This window comes from Corythoichthys intestinalis, chromosome 22 (genome assembly GCF_030265065.1).
Source record: "Corythoichthys intestinalis isolate RoL2023-P3 chromosome 22, ASM3026506v1, whole genome shotgun sequence".
NCBI lineage: Eukaryota > Metazoa > Chordata > Actinopteri > Syngnathiformes > Syngnathidae > Corythoichthys > Corythoichthys intestinalis.
Window position 1 is genome coordinate 10,974,661 of NC_080416.1, and position 16,231 is coordinate 10,990,891.

The 16,231-nt window shown below is 40.1% G+C and overlaps 1 protein-coding gene across 2 annotated transcripts in view; it reads right to left on the bottom strand.

Annotated features, from left to right (window-relative positions):
* The window catches only part of calcr (calcitonin receptor), a 79,887-nt gene that overhangs the window by 31,302 nt on the left and 32,354 nt on the right, over positions 1-16,231 (bottom strand). For both annotated transcript variants that reach the window (XM_057827932.1, XM_057827931.1), the window contains exons 3-11: positions 14,443-14,560; positions 8,313-8,411; positions 8,095-8,180; positions 7,897-8,023; positions 7,721-7,831; positions 7,541-7,650; positions 4,335-4,407; positions 4,151-4,261; positions 3,977-4,089 (exon numbers count right to left, since the gene is read on the bottom strand). In XM_057827932.1, coding sequence (XP_057683915.1) covers positions 3,977-4,089; positions 4,151-4,261; positions 4,335-4,407; positions 7,541-7,650; positions 7,721-7,831; positions 7,897-8,023; positions 8,095-8,180; positions 8,313-8,411; positions 14,443-14,560 — 948 coding nt within the window. The remainder of the gene's footprint in view (positions 1-3,976; positions 4,090-4,150; positions 4,262-4,334; positions 4,408-7,540; positions 7,651-7,720; positions 7,832-7,896; positions 8,024-8,094; positions 8,181-8,312; positions 8,412-14,442; positions 14,561-16,231) is intronic.

Here is a 16,231-nt window from a genome sequence, read left to right on the forward strand (position 1 = left end):
CCAATCACTTTTGTATACAGAGAAGGGTCATCTGACTCTAATCAGCATATCTTTTGTGAGTATTGAGATCCTCATTAGTCATTTCCATTCACACTCGCAAAACCACAGGGTTGGAGTGCTCCAATTAACATCTTGAGTTTTTGCAGGGCAGGGCTGCCTGTTTGCGGAGGACTGTCTGACATTACAGCATTGAGAAAGAACAGCTGTCTCAATCTCTCTGAATATTTAGTTGCACCATTTCTTGTACAGTGGGGTAAATAAGTATTTAGTCAACCACAAATTGTGCAAGTTCCCCCACTTGAGAATACTAGAGAGGCCTGTAATTGTCAACATGGGTAAACCTCAACCATGAGAGACAGAATAAGGGGGAAAAAACCGAGAAAATCACATTGTTTGATTTTTAAAGAATTTATTTGCAAATCATGGTGGAAAATAAGTATTTGGTCAATACCAAAAGTTCATCTCAATTCTTTGTTATGTACCCTTTGTTGGCAATAACAGAGGCCAAATGTTTTCTGTAACTCTTCACAAGCTTTTCACACACTGTTGCTGGTATTTTGGCCCATTCCTCCATGCAGATCTCCTTTAGAGCAATGATGTTTTGGGGCTGTCATTGGGCAACACGGACTTTCAACTCCCTCCTCACCCCGTGGCGTCAAAATTATAACAAGAACGGTGAGCAAAAATCCCAGAACCACACGGGGGCACCTAGTGAATGACCTACAGAGAGCTGGGACCACAGTAACACAGGCTACTATCAGTAATACAATGCGCCGCCAGGGACTCAAATCCTGCACTGACAGACGTGTCCCCCTGCTGAAGAAAGTACACGTCCAGGCCCGTATGCGGTTCACTAGAGAGCGTTTGGATGATCCGGAAGAGTACTGGGAGAATGTGTTATGGTCAGATGAAACCAAAATAGAACTTTTTGGTTGAAACAGGTTCTCGTGTTAAGAGGAAAAAGAATACTGAATTGCACCATACCCACTGTGAAGCATGGGGGTGAAACATCATGCTTTGGAGCCGTTTTTCTGCAAAGGGACCAGGACGACTGATCTGTGTAAAGGAAAGAATGAATGGGGCCATGTATCGAGATTTTTTGAGTGAAAATCTCCTTCCATCAGCAAGGGCATTGAAAATGAGACGTGGCTGGGTCTTTCAGCATGACAATGATCCCAAACACACAGCCAGGGTAACAAAGTAGTGGCTTCATAAGAAGCATTTCAAGGTCCTGGAGTGGCCTAGCCAGTTTCCAGATCTCAACCCCATAGAAAATCTGCAGAGAGAGTTGAAAGTCTGTGTTGCCCAACGACACCCCAAAACATCACTGCTCTAGAGGAGATCTGCATGTAGGAACCGGTCAAAATACCAGCAACAGTGTGTGAAAAGCTTGTGAAGAGTTACAGAAAACGTTTGGCCTCCGTTATTGCCATCAAAGGGTACATAACAAAGTATTGAGATGAACTTTTGGTATTGACCAAATACTTATTTTCCGCTATGATTTGCAAATAAATCCTTTAAAAATCAAACACATTGTCTCTCTTGGTTGAGGTTTACCCATGTTAACAATTACAGGCCTCTCTAATATTTTCAAGTGGGAGAACTTGCACAATTAGTGGTTGACTAAATACTTATTTGCCCCCACCGTGTTTGACAAAGCCAAGGGAGCCCTGGATTTGCGAATATTCAAGATGCTAATTGCAGCTATCCAGAGTGAACACCCCCCACCTCACACCTAGGCAGCGACTCAACAGACATCTTATGCCTTGCTGAATGTGCCAGTCCATTTTTTCCCTTCAAACGCACGTTTGATTGGCTGCTGACTTAACCCACCCCCCCAAATACACGCACTCACAGCCCTGACAGTAATACAACATGTCGACAACGTGCCCCCTTTGAAGTTTATTCTGACCACCATCAGCAGCAGCCACTGTAAGTAATGTAAAAAGACAACAATGTTGTCGAGGTGGGGAACACACCACTAATTTTGCTACTGAACGTCTGACCTCAAAGTTGGCATAACATTAAACAATGTGAATTTGCTAACCTGCAAAACTTGAGTAGGAAGCTGCTTAGAGAGATGGGTCCTCCTCTATGTGTTTCCTACTGTTTAAGTTAATTAGACTTCTGTGACGAAGAATTTTTTTTAGGTTACTGTATATTTAATTTCTTTATTTAGACTGACAATGTTGAGTGTTCTTAAGACAAATCATAGACTTTATACTGTATTGACGGGACACGGGGCCGATCAATAGGGGGCATTGTTGGCTGACCGAGTGGAATCACAGACAAAGAGCTTTTTTTGTTGAAAATTCTTGTGAATAAACGCTTAAATCCCTGAATTCTTTTTAGATATGGACGTAAAACAGTCTCTATTCTTGGTTAAAAGAAAAAAAAAAACAACGTGCAGTTAGCATTTATTTTACGTAAATATGTTGAAGTACATTGCTAGTCTGTTAGTAAATGTAGCTACCGACCGCCTTATGTAAACAGAGCTTTTCCGGTGAAAATTCTTGTGAATAAATGCTTAAATCCCCAAATTCTTTATAGATATGGATGTAAAACAGTCTCGATTCTTAGTTAACAGCAAAAAAACTGTGCAGTTAGCATTTATCTTACGTAAATATGTCGAAGTACAATGCTAGTCTGTTAGTGAATGTAGCTAGCTGCCGCATTATGTAAACCTAGCTTTTCCGGTGAAAATTCTTGTGAATAAATGCTTAAATCCCTGAATTCTTTATACATATGGACGTAAAACAGTCTCTATTCTTGGTTAAAAGCAAAAAAAAACTGCAGTTAGCATTTATTTTACGTAAATATGTCGAAGTACAATGCTAGTCTGTTAGTAAATGTAGTAAGCCACTGCCTTATGTAAACAGAGCTTTTCCGGTGAAAATTCTTGTGAATAAATGCTCAAATCCCCAAATTCTTTATAAATATGGACGTAAAAGAATCTCGATTCTTGGTTAAAAGGTAAAAAAAAACAACAACAAAAAAACCCATCCAATTAGCATTTATTTTACGTAAATATGTCGAAGTACAATGCTAGTCTGTTGGTGAATGTAGCTAGCGGCTGCCTTATGTAAACAGAGCTTTTCCGTTGAAAATTCTTGTGAATAAATGCTTAAATCCCCGAATTCTTTATGGATATGGATGTAGAACAGTCTCGATTCTTGGTTAAAAGCAAAAAAAAAAAACTGTGCAGTTTACATTTATTTTACGTAAATATTGCAAACTAGTATGCTAATCCAGTAACGGCTAATTTTTCCCATTAATTTTTTTCACAACCTTTCAAAATGGTACTAAAAATACAATAATTACCTTAAATCCTCGAACAAATCACTCCTGAGACAATCCTTCCTGTTTGTATACGGTACAGCTTTCGTACTTTTTCAACAGAAATCCGGTGTTAGATCGCTGCATGTGTTTGTGAATAGCTCCTCTTGATGTGGGTGGCCCCCTACTTGAAGGCGAGGTGCAGTGCATGACCGATCTGACCCTTCAATACCATTATGAAGTCTATGGACAAATGTTTATTTTTTGCATTTCTGTTGTATAAGTCAATTGAGATTTATTTTGCATTGATCATTCAGCCTATAATTTACATAACTTTACGTAAAAAAGCCACTGATGTTCAAATTTAGGTTTCTGATGAAAGACTAGACTCCTATTCAAAAATAGTCTCTTTTTGTAAAGTTGGTGATTCTAGCATCCCCATATTCTGCGGTTCTCAAACAAACAGTTTGGCAATTTGTGCAACTGCTTTGAAAACGACTGCCAGTGAAAGAGTTCATAACCTCAGTTATGCTTGTCAATATTCTCATTCATGCATTCGGGGCAGTTCATTCTCAGAGGCGTTAAATCGATTGCAACTGGTCTGTTCTGGTTAACCGTCAAACCTTCTTTCAACAATACTTTCGCGATCAATTTAACATTGAAGAACCTCAGATTCTATTAAAGCACACACAAAAATCACCTCCAGCTTTTCTTGAATGTCGACGGCACACTGTGTGAAGTTGGTCCACGTTCTGTTGCTTTCTGGGAGGCGATACCATTTACCGTCTTCGCCGCAATACTTGCTCGCCTTGTCTAAAGATGGAAAAATCTCAAAGTTGTAAATCATGGTGAACGAAGAAAAAACACCTCCCACCTGTGAATTCTGCAGCTGAAAAGAAATCCGGACAATGTTGAGTGGCGTACGTTCCAGCCGGCGTATCGTCCCAGCACAACCATCCATCCCAGTTCCGACTGCAGTAAAGCCCTGCAACACCAACTTTAACATTTAATTTATTCGTTAAAATATTAGAAGTTCTGACATTTTAGTAATTTGTTACCTGACTCATAATAGGTGGGGTCTTGGCTCATTTTTAGAAGGCATTTATATTCACTCTCGAGCAGTTTTTGCCTCTATTGGATTCAAAACAACAACAAAAACGTGATGAAATTCTCCTGAGCTATTTTTGTTAGTCTTCAATGAATCAATAGTTGCCCGGTAAAGTGCAGATAAAAGCAAGAGCACTTAGACTTATCGTTGTAGTCCCTGACGGGAACGGTGACGTCAAAGTCAAGCAATGAATAACACGGGAAAAATAACAATCGCTAAAATCCATTTTGTCTAACTTTGATGGCTGGAGACAATATATTTCCTACAATGACTCTTTCATTAAACTTGAAAGGAAAATGCACTGCAGTAGTTTTCTGTCTGTTACGTGCATAGAATGTATCATCTGACAAATCATGTCAACAATTGATGTCCAATCTGTTTTGACTGGAAAAGGCTGACAGTGTTAAAATCGCAAAATGAGATGATTTCCAAAAACGAGTCAGCAGATTATTCTGTCGAATTCATCAGTTGATCGTGCAATTATTAGGTGGATTAATATATCTTTACTCATTCACCGTCAACAGTCATGTTTCTATGGAGACCCTAAAAGGGACATCGACAGAAATAAAATAAATTTAAACAATATGAAGCACATCAGGTAGTATGTGGTGCGCACGAGAAACTATCTGGTGCGCACCAGAAACAATCTGGTGCGCACCAGATAGTATGTGGTGTGCACTAGAAACTATCAGTGGCGCACCAGATAGTATGTGGTGCGCACGAGATAGTTTCTAGGGCGCACCACATACTATCGGGTGCAAAACTATCTAAAGTATGTGGTGGCAACTAGAAACTCATTCACTGTCCACAATCATGTTTCTACGGGGCCCCTATTTGGACATCGACAAAAATAAATGTAAACAATGTTGTGCGCACCAGGTAGGATGTGGTGCACACTATAAACTATCTGTTGCACACCACATTGTTTATAGTGTGCACCAGATAGGATGTGGTGTGAACCAGATATTATGTGACGCGCACAAGATGGCATGTGGTGCACACTAGAAACTATCTGGTGCGCAACAAAAACAATCTGGTGCGCACTAGATAGGATGTGGTGCGCACCAGATATTATGTGGTGCACACTAGAAACTATCTGGTGCGCAACAAAAACAATATAGTGCGCACTATATTGTTTATGTTGCGCACCAGATAGTTTCTAGTGTGCACCACATCCTATCTGGTCCGCACTATTGTTTATGTTGCGCACCATATTTAGAGTATGCACCACATCCTATCTAGTGTGCACCACATACTATCTGCTGTTTGTGGTGCACACTAGAAACAATCTGGTGCACACCAGATAGTATGTGGTGCGCTTAAGAAACCATCTGGTGTGCAACATAAACAATCTAGTGCGAACCAGATAGTTTCTGGTGCGCACTACAAACTATCTGGTGTGTACTAGATAGGATGTGGTGCGCACCAGATATTATGTTGTGCGCACTCAAAACAATGCTGCGCAACATAAACAATAGTGCAGAGCAGATAGGATGTGGTGCACACTAGAAACGATCTGGTGCACAACATAAACAATATAGTGTGCACCATAAACAATCTGGTGCGCACTAGATAGGATGTGGTGCGCACTAGAAACTATCTGGTGCACAACATAAACAATATTTTGCGCACCACAAACAATCTGGTGCGCACTAGATAGGATGCGGTGCGCACTAGATACTATGGTGCGCAACATAAACAATAGTACGGAGCAGATAGGATGTGGTGCACACTAGAAACTATCTGGTGCACAACATAAACAATATTGTGTGCACCACAAACAATCTGGTGCACACTAGATAGGACGCGGTGCGCACTAGAAACTATGGTGCGCAACATAAACAATAGTACGGAGCAGATAGGATATGGTGCACACTAGAAACTATCTGGTGCACAACGAAAACAATATTGTGCGCACCACAAACAATCTAGTGCGCACTGGATAGTATGCGGTGCGCACTAGAAACTATGGTGCGCAACGTAAACAACAGTACGGAGCAGATAGGATGTGGTGCACACTAGAAACTATCTGGTGCACAACGAAAACAATATAGTGTGCACCACAAACAATCTGGTGCACACCAGATATTATGTGGTGCGCACTCAAAACTATGGTGCGCAACATAAACAATCTAGTGTGCACCACAAACAATCTGATGCACACTAGATAGCATGTGGTGCGCATTGGAAAATATCTGGTGCGCAACATAAACAATGTAGTAAGCACCAGATAGTTTCCAGATAGTTGGTGCGCACTAGCTAGGATGTGGTGCGCAACATAAACAATAGTGCGGGGCAGATAGTTTCTAGTGTGCACCACATCCTATCTGGTGCACAACATAAACAATATAGTGCACACCACAAACAATCTGGTGCGCACTAGATAGGATGTGGTGAGCACTAGAAACTATCTGGTATGCAACATAAAAAATGTAGTGGGCACCAGATAGTTTCCAGATAGTTGGTGCGCACTAGCTAGGATGTGGTGCGCAACATAAACAATATAGTGCGTACCACAAACAATCTGGTGCGCACTTGAAAGGATGTAGTGCGCACTAGAAACTATATGGTGCACAACCTAAACATTATAGTGCGCACCACAAACTTTTTGGTGCGCACTACATAGGATGTGGTGCGCATTAGGAAATATTTGGTGGGCAACATAAAAAATCTGGTGCACATCAGATAGTATGTGGTGCGCATCAGAAACCATGTAGTGGATTGGACTCAACTTTAAAGATATTACTGCATTATTTGCACATCGCCACCATTAAATTATCTCAGAACGCACCCGAAACAACCTGGTGCGCACCTGATGGTTTCTTGTGCACAAAACATTCACTGCCAGATCACGTTTCAGTGTCATTGGCCGCAATCGACATCCAAACCATTTTGACAGTGAAAATGGATGGGACGTCGATTTCCATCAATGGTGTTATATGAGTTCATCTTTTTGGTGTCATTTTTTTTTTTTTTTTTTTAATTTAATTCAATTAAATCTGTTACATGAGTTGGTTTAAAGTTTTTAAAAAATTAAACACATGAATCTTGCTAGATTAGATGTGATTATTTGAGATTATTTATTTTTCCTAGTTAATTCTATAATAAACACCAATGAGTCATTGAACTTCATAACACATTGAGCAAAAACATCACCCTTGATGTCTTCTCATTGCTGGCGCACAGAGTGTAGTTGGTCCAAAATTGGTCGCTCTCCGGATGCCGGAACCACTCACCACCCTCTCCGCAGTATTTGCTTGCCTTTCCTTTAGACACACACAAAAAAAATACGTCATATCGGCTCAAAAGATAAGTATAAAGACATGAAATGTCAACCTGAGGGTTGAAAGTTGAGAAAATAATCCGGACAATTCTGCATGGCATAGGTTTTCTCTGGTGTTTCGTCCCAGCAAAGCCAACCGTCCCAAATTGCACTACAGAACAAGCCTGTCATATAAATAAATCAGAATTTAATGCTAATGAATTGGGATTAAATGCTACAAAAACAGCACCTGTTTTGTTCTGAGCCAGATCTTGTTTCATTTTCTTAAGGCATTTTTCTTTGTTCTCAAGTAATTTCTTCCTTATGTTTCCGTTTGGTTCATTCGTTGATTCATCTTGGAACATATTGGAAAAGTCCTGAAAAGACCAGGAAAAAAAGATTTCAGCTTTTTTTCCAGTAGTTCAGACAGTTAAAAATAGACAAACACCTCAATTCTGTCCTCGTAGGCTTCTGGACAAGAGGACTCTATTTGGAGCCAATTTCCCCGTTGGTCACAATGTTTTGTCACAAATCCTGTAAATTTGCACGAAAAAACGCAGATGTGTTATTTGATTCGTTGATCAAAAACCTTCAGAATCGTAATGGACAATCTTTTTTTCCAATAGATTGATTCAGTTTATTTTAGAGTTATATGAGAGATCTTACCCGGATGTTGGTGAGGACACTTCTGTGTTACTGATGTATTCAACGGTGTTTCTTCCCAGCATAAAGATCCATCCCACATTTGTCCACACAAAGTACCCACTAAAGACAAGACAACAATTTCAGTTTAGTTCCGAGAAACTGAACACAACTGAGTTTTTTAATGCGCTGTTAGGAGTTGCTGCCAGTGGCGGTTCTAAGATTTTTCTGAAAAAGGGGCCAAGTAACCCACAGGGGCCTAGTGTCGCTGCCATATTTGTCAGTTTTTTCACTTTTCATCTGTTGACTTTCCACTCTTTTGCACTAGTATATGCTATCAGCATTTAACCTCATTGTTTATCTGTGATTAATTATTGTTATTTACATGATTATTTGTACTTTAATAAAGAATTTAAGTGTTCCAAAATAGTTTTGTGAATTAATGAGCGTCAACAAAAATGTCATTGCTAAATAAGTTTTAAAAAAAAAATTAGATTGGTCGACTAATCGTAAAACTAGTCGGCTGACTAATCAGGAGAAAATTTGTCATTTAGGACAGCCCTAGTGTACCGGAACATATTTCCTCCACACCCTTCTCACCTTTTTAACCCCTGACCCATGAAGAGGGCCCCTGGATATGTTCGCCTTAAGCCCCAAAATTGCCAAATCCATCACTGCACGGAACAATACTTCAATCAGTTTTTTTTTAAAGCCATTTTAAACACGAAAAGCAGCAATAAAATTTAACATACTCTAGAAACAACTTGATTTCATAGTCTCTCACTTTAGAAAATGATTCATCGATTGCCATGCTTTGTGCTATAATGGGAACAAGGGCACTTCAGTGCCTTTTCAAATTAGAGGTGGGGCCAGTGCCCCTATGGCCCCACCCCTAAAACCGCCACTGGTTGCTGCCGTTGATGGCAATAGACTGGAAATGGACTGGAAATCTCTCGCTGTCAATGGCAACCAATTCCCTGAATAACTGTGGTTGTCTTAGTAGACCTAGTACATGGGTGTCCAAACCGGTCCACAAGGGCCGCTGTGGGTCCTGGTCTTTGTTCCAACTGATCTAGCACAGACAGTTTAACCAATGAGGTTACCGCTGAAACAAGAAGCACCTGACTGCAATCAACTCATTACACTTATAAGACACCAGATTGGTGAGAAGGTGTCGTCTTGTTTTCTTGGAATGAAATCCAGCACCCACTGCGGCCCTATATGGAATAGTTTAGACACCCCTGATCTAGTAGATTTAGTACAGTGCGGGTTTCCATTCCAACCCATCAAGAGAAAACCTTTACACCAAACTGGGGTCTTGCAAGTGCGATCAACTGAGGTGCTTCTTGTTTCAGCAGAAACCTCATTAGTTAACCCTTTATTTCCAAATGTATCACATTTGATACACCTAAAATTTCATGATTTTGAGACTAATTCAGAATGTGGACATTTCTTTTTGAAAAAAACATGATGGATGCAAGTCAACACATGTATCTGCAGGTTCCATGAGAGAAAAAAAACAGGATTTAGCAAGGGTTATAGATATTAGAGCGATTATTTCACATATTCATTTTGACTTTTGTTTTTACAAATTAGAAAAGGTTTCATTAGAACCTTATTTTTCAAATTTTGGGATTCTCTAATAATTGCTTCATGTTGCAGGTATTTATGGGTTAAACTGTATGCGCTATATCAGTTGGAACAAAGACCAGGACCCACTACGGCCCTTGAGAACAGGTATGCTCACCCATGGTATAGTAGATCTAACACCAAAATGTTTTTTTCGAACCGAAAAAGCTTTATATACCATATTTTTTGGACTTTAAATCGCAGTTTTTTTCATAGTTTGGATGGGGGTGCGACTTATACTCAGGAGCGACTTATGTGTGAAATTATTAACACATTATTATATCATTTCACGTGTTATTTTGGTGTTTTGGAGTGACACTGATGGTTTGGTAAACTTGTTAGCATCTCCTTTATGCTATAGCTACTCTTAATAGCTATTTTACGTTAACAAATCGGCCACGTTCGCATTTCGTTGTTCATGTAACATTATCATACTGTACACTTATTCCGCATGTTGTTCTCTATTGTATTTTTATTTTAAATTGCCTTTCAAGATGACATATCTGTTCTATGTGTTGGATTTTATCAAGTACATTTCCCCCAAAAATGCGACTTATACTTCGGTGCGACTTATATATGGTTTTTTTCCTTTTCGTTGGGTATTTTATGGCTGGTGCGACTTATACTCAGGTGCAACTTATAGTCTGAAAAATACGGTAAGTCTGATTTACGGTGCGCCGCCATTTTGTCTTTCTTCCTGATCACTGCAGACTTTCTTAGGTTGAATGAATTAGACTTCTATTGTTGTCAAAACAACTGGGAGAGTCTGGCAGTGTAAGATTTCATTGATTAACTCATTGGCTGCCATTGATGGCGATTGCTGCCAGCCCTCCAGTCACGTTGGATTGGACTATTGCTTTCAGCTAACCGGTTCAAATAGATTTGATGTCCATCACAATCAATGGCAGTTAATGAGTTAATCGCAAAATTAAATTAATCGCAAAATGGGTCAACAGAATAATCCATACCTGTCAAATTGTACGGTTTCGGCGTAATTTGTACAAGTGCGCACTGATTTTCAAATGTGTACTCTGTACGTTTTTCATGCATTACGTTTTTTTTCTCCGTTCGGATTTTGTCACCGTTTTGGCAACGAGACAATGTGCTTTACTACGTTGGTTGAATGATGTGAGAAAAGTCCGAGACACTGAGCGCAAAGTGTTTGTTGTGATACTGTTGCAAACGCGATGCTAGGCTAGGTGGCTCCAATATTTCCTGAGTGTAGCCGACAGCCTACAATCTACGCATAGATATCTCATGCATATAGAACTACATGTGAAATGACAGAGTCGGTGACTTTATTAAACAGCCGCCATTTTAGAGCAGTACACTTCTCAGAAAGGCTCTGTTGTCGTGAACTTTCCTAGCGAACCTAAGTAACTTTTATCTAAAATACTCCTAAATCGGCAAAATCTTGACTTGAATCTATCTTTAAATGATGAAACAGTTTTAAAATTTTCACGTCCAAATGAAATAATAAATGAATGACTTCCAAACATAGCAAAGGTTACAAAGGTTTTTTTTTTTTTAAAGAAATTGAAAAAAAAAACATGAAAGGTAACACCAGTTACTTTGCCAAGTAACTAATTACTCTTACATTCAGGTAACTGAGTTACTGACTCAATTACTTTTTGGGAGAAGTAATTTGTAACTGATTAATTACTTTTTAAAAGTAAGATTAATAACAATGGTCATAAAGATGAAGTCTGCAGAATGAAAAGTGACAAAAGCGGAGATTTTATTCTGCCAATTTGTTGCCGAACACAATTTGCCTGCAACTATTGCTGATCACTTCTCAGAATTAGCAAAAGAAATGCTCCCTGACTCAAAGATTGGATTATTAAGTTAATTTTATCAATTGACATTTTTGATTTATAATTGGACACACTAACGAACTACCTTCAAGTCAAACTGAATTGCGAGTTGAAGTGCCATGAAAGTGCAGCCATCAAGACATGATAGAAATTGCCAAAAGTACATTATCCAAGTAAACAAGTCACTTTTAATTTTAGTAATAATGATGTAGCTGTTACAGTAGTCAAGTCTAGACGTGATGAAGGCATGAGGGTTTCAGCAGCAGAGAACGTGAGGGAGGGGCGAAGACGGGCTATGTTCTTGAGGTGAAAGAAGGCAGTTCTGGTAATGTGGTTGATGTGCAGGTTGAATCTTAGTTTATCGTCGAAAATGATACCTACATTGGGGCAAATAAGTATTTAGTCAACCACCAATTGTGCAAGTTCTCCTACTTGAAAACATTAGAGGGGCCTTTAATTGTCAACATGGGTAAACCTCAACCATGAGAGACAGAATGTGGGGAAAAAAACAGAAAATCACTTTGTTTGATTTTTAAAGAATTTCTTTCCAAATTAGAGTGAAAAATAAGTATTTGGTCACCTACAAACAAGCAAGATTTCTGGCTGTCAAAGAGGTCTAACGAGGCTCCATTTGTTACCTGTATTAATGGCACCTGTTTTAACTCGTTATCGGTATAAAAGACACCTGTCCACAACATCAGTCAGTCACACTCCAAACTCCACTATGGCTGAGACTAAAGAGCTGTCGAAGGACACCAGAGACAAAATTGTAGACCTGCACCAGGCTGGGAAGACTCAATCTGCAATAGGTAAAATACTTGGTGGAAAGAAATCAACTGTGGGAGTAATTATTAGAAAAGGGAAGACATACAAGACCACTGATAATCTCCCTCGATCTGGGGTTCCATGCAAGATCTCACCCCGTGGCGTCAAAATGATAACAAGAACAGTAAGAAAAATTCCCAGAACCACACGGGGGGAACTAGTGAATGACTTACAGAGAGCTGGGACCACAGTAACAAAGGCTACTATCAGTAACACAATGCGCCACCAGGGACTCAAATCCTGCACTGCCAGACGTGTCCCCCTGCTGAAGAAAGTACACGTCCAGGCCCGTGTGCGGTTCGCTAGAGAGCATTTGGATGATCCAGAAGAGGACTGGGAGAATGTGTTATGGTCAGATGAAACCAAAATAGAACATTTTGGTAGAAACACAGGTTCTCGTGTTTGGAGGAGAAAGAATACTGAATTGCATCCGAAGAACACCATACCCACTGTGAAGCATAGGGGTGCAAACATCATGCTTTTGGGCTGTTTTTCTGTAAAGGGACCAGGACGACTGATCTGTGTAAAGGAAAGAATGAATGGGGCCTTGTATCGAGATATTTTGAGTGAAAATCTCCTTCCATCAGCAAGGGCATTGAAGATGAGACGTGGCTGGGTCTTTCAGCATGACAATTATCCCAAACACACAGCCAGGGCAACAAAGGAGTGGCTTCGTAAGAAGCATTTCAAGGTCCTGGAGTGGCCTAGCCAGTCTCCAGATCTCAAACCCTTAGAAAATCTGTGGAGGGAGTTGAAAGTTCGTGTTGCCCAACAACAGCCCCAAAACATCACTGCTCTAGAGGAGATCTGCATGGAGCAATGGGCCAAAATACCAGCAACGGTGTGTGAAAAGGTTGTGAACAGTTACAGAAAATGTTTGGCCTCCGTTATTGCCAACAAAGGGTACATAACAAAGTATTGAGATGAACGTTTGGTAGTGACCAAATACTTATTTTCCACCATGATTTGCAAATAAATTCTTTAAAAATCAAACAATGTGATTTTCTGTTTTTTTCCTACCACATTCCGTCTCTCATGGTTGAGGTTTACCCATGTTGACAATTACAGGCCTCGCTAATATTTTCAAGTGGGAGAACTTGCACAATTAGTGGTTGACTAAATACTTATTTGCCCCACTGTACCTAGGTTGCGGGAATGTGTTGAAAGAGGCAGGGTGCAGTTGGTAATGGTGAGGGAAAATTGAGTCTTTGATGTGAGCTGCAGGGTCAATGATGATTATGTCCGATTTGTTACTGTTGAGGTAAAGATGGTTTTCTTGCATCCAGGATTTAATATCGCTGAGGCAGTTGTGAAGTGTGGAATCGGTGCTGTGCGAGATTTGTTTTGTGGAGATGTAAATTTGGATGTCGTCAGCGTAGCGGTAAAATTGGAGGCCATGTTTACGGATGATCTGACCAAGGGGGCAAATGAAGAGGAGGGGACCAAGAACTGAACCTTGGGGGACACCTTGTGGTAGGGGAACAGGAGGGGACGTGCAGTGATTGATGGTGATAAATTGTAGTCGGTCGGTGAGGTAGGAGCGGAACCAGGAAAGTGCAGTGCCAGAGATGTGTACAGATTCTAATCGGGAGAGCAGGATGGTATGGTTGATTGTATCGAAATTAATCGGTTAATCGCCCAAATATTAGACGGAATTATCAATCATTAACTCATTCTCATTCTGAGTCCATTTTGAGAGTCAAAATGGATTGGACGTCAATTTCCAGCAGTGGCAGCAAATCAATATTCTGGTCTAATTCTTCATATTGATTTAACTCAAATTTGTTAAAAGAGTCTATCTTAAGTAAAAAAAAAAAATAAAAATCTATTGCTAATATCAAGTTCCTTCTGTAATAAACGTCAATGACTGAAAATGAGCCTCTTACCGCTTCTGTTATGTGGACGGTCTTTGTTGAGACATCGGTATCGACTCTCTTTGCCGATTCCTGGCTCGAGCGACATTTTGGCAACAGACTGGACGCCGTGCGCCGTGCACTGCAGAGACTATGTAAAAGAGTGAAAGCAGGTAGAAAGATGATGTCATCAAAATGGGAGACTAAAAATTCGATTAAAGTTTTTTTTTTTCATGACATTCATCCAAATATGTTCCCAAAGAAATCATTTTCTTTCAAAGAGTTCTTATCAGCTTGTATTGTTTGCAATCGGAGGTAGCAATAGATGAAAAGGCCTGCGGTGCGAACTGATTTTGATAATGGAGCTCACTGAAGGGGCGGGGGGAGCCTTTTTTGTTGAGACTTATCTCACAAAGTTTCAGTCTAGAGGAGAAACAAAGCTTCTTAGAGGACACTAATCTCAAATGCATAGTTGAGAAATTTCAACACATTGCCATCCAGATCGCGTCTTCGGAAGAGCATCTCAAAGCGGCGACGACGTCCCGTGTAGCAGTTTAGCAGCCGTACATATGATGTCACTCCAAACATTGAAGTAAATGACGTCATACATACGACCACCAGGCCACCACCAAGATCGACTGATGCGCTGACTGAAAGGGAAAAGAATACGGAGAACTCTGTTTTACCCGTTGAAACGAAAAGTTCTGGATGAATGGCCTTTAGTTAAACTCTGCTATTTTCCAAGCAACCTCATTCAAGTGTGAATCAAATATTCTGCTCATCCAAACAAGGGCACGCACACACAAAGCAAGTTATGTAATCCGCTTTTCCCTTTGTTGAAATGTCTCCATGCAACCTATTAGAAGGATTTAAAATTGGCAGTAATGTGATCTGAAGTTTCAGTAAGAAAGAAAAACCCAATTAGCCAAGTTTCCGCTTAAATTATTAAATCACAGGTGTTAAACTCCAGGCTCAGAGGCCAGATGGGACCTTTATGTCATTTTGTGTCGCTCACGAAAGTAAATCATGTTGACTCCATGTTTTTTTATTTTTCTCACTAAAATTAACCCCTTCCAGTCTATTGTCGTGAATTTGTGACATTTCCGATCAAAGCAGCCTCAGTGCGTTTTAGCGTAGATCAGGAGTTAGCAACCCGTGGCTCTTTAGCGTTGCCCTAGTGGCTCCCTGGAGCTTTTTCAAAAATGTTTGAAAATAGAAAAAGATGGGGGAAGGAAATATATTGGTCCTTCTCAAAAAATTAGCATATTGTGATAAAGTTCATTATTTTCTGTAATGTACTGATAAAAATTAGACTTTCATATATTTTAGATTCATTACACACAACTGAAGTACTTCAAGCCTTTTATTGTTTTAATATTGATGATTTTGGCAAAAACGTCAAGAAAACCCAAAAATCCCTATCTCAAAAAATTAGCATATCATGAAAAGGTACTCTAAAGAAGCTACTAACCTAATCATCTGAATCAACGAATTAACTCAAAACCCCTGCGAAAGATTCCTGAGGCTTTTAAAAACTCCCAGCTTGGTTCATTACTCAAAACCGCAACCATGGGCAAGACTGCCGACCTGACTGCTGTCCAGAAAGCCATAATTGACACCCTCAAGCAAGAGGCTAAGACACAGAAAGAAATTTCTGAGTGAATAGGCTGTTCCCAGAGTGCTGTATCAAGGCACTTCAGTGGGAAGGAAAAAGTGTGGCAGGAAACGCTGTACAACCAGAAGAAGTGACCGCACCCTGAGAAAGATTGTGGCGAAGGGCCGATTCCAGACCTTGGGGGACCTGCAGAAACAGTGTACTGAG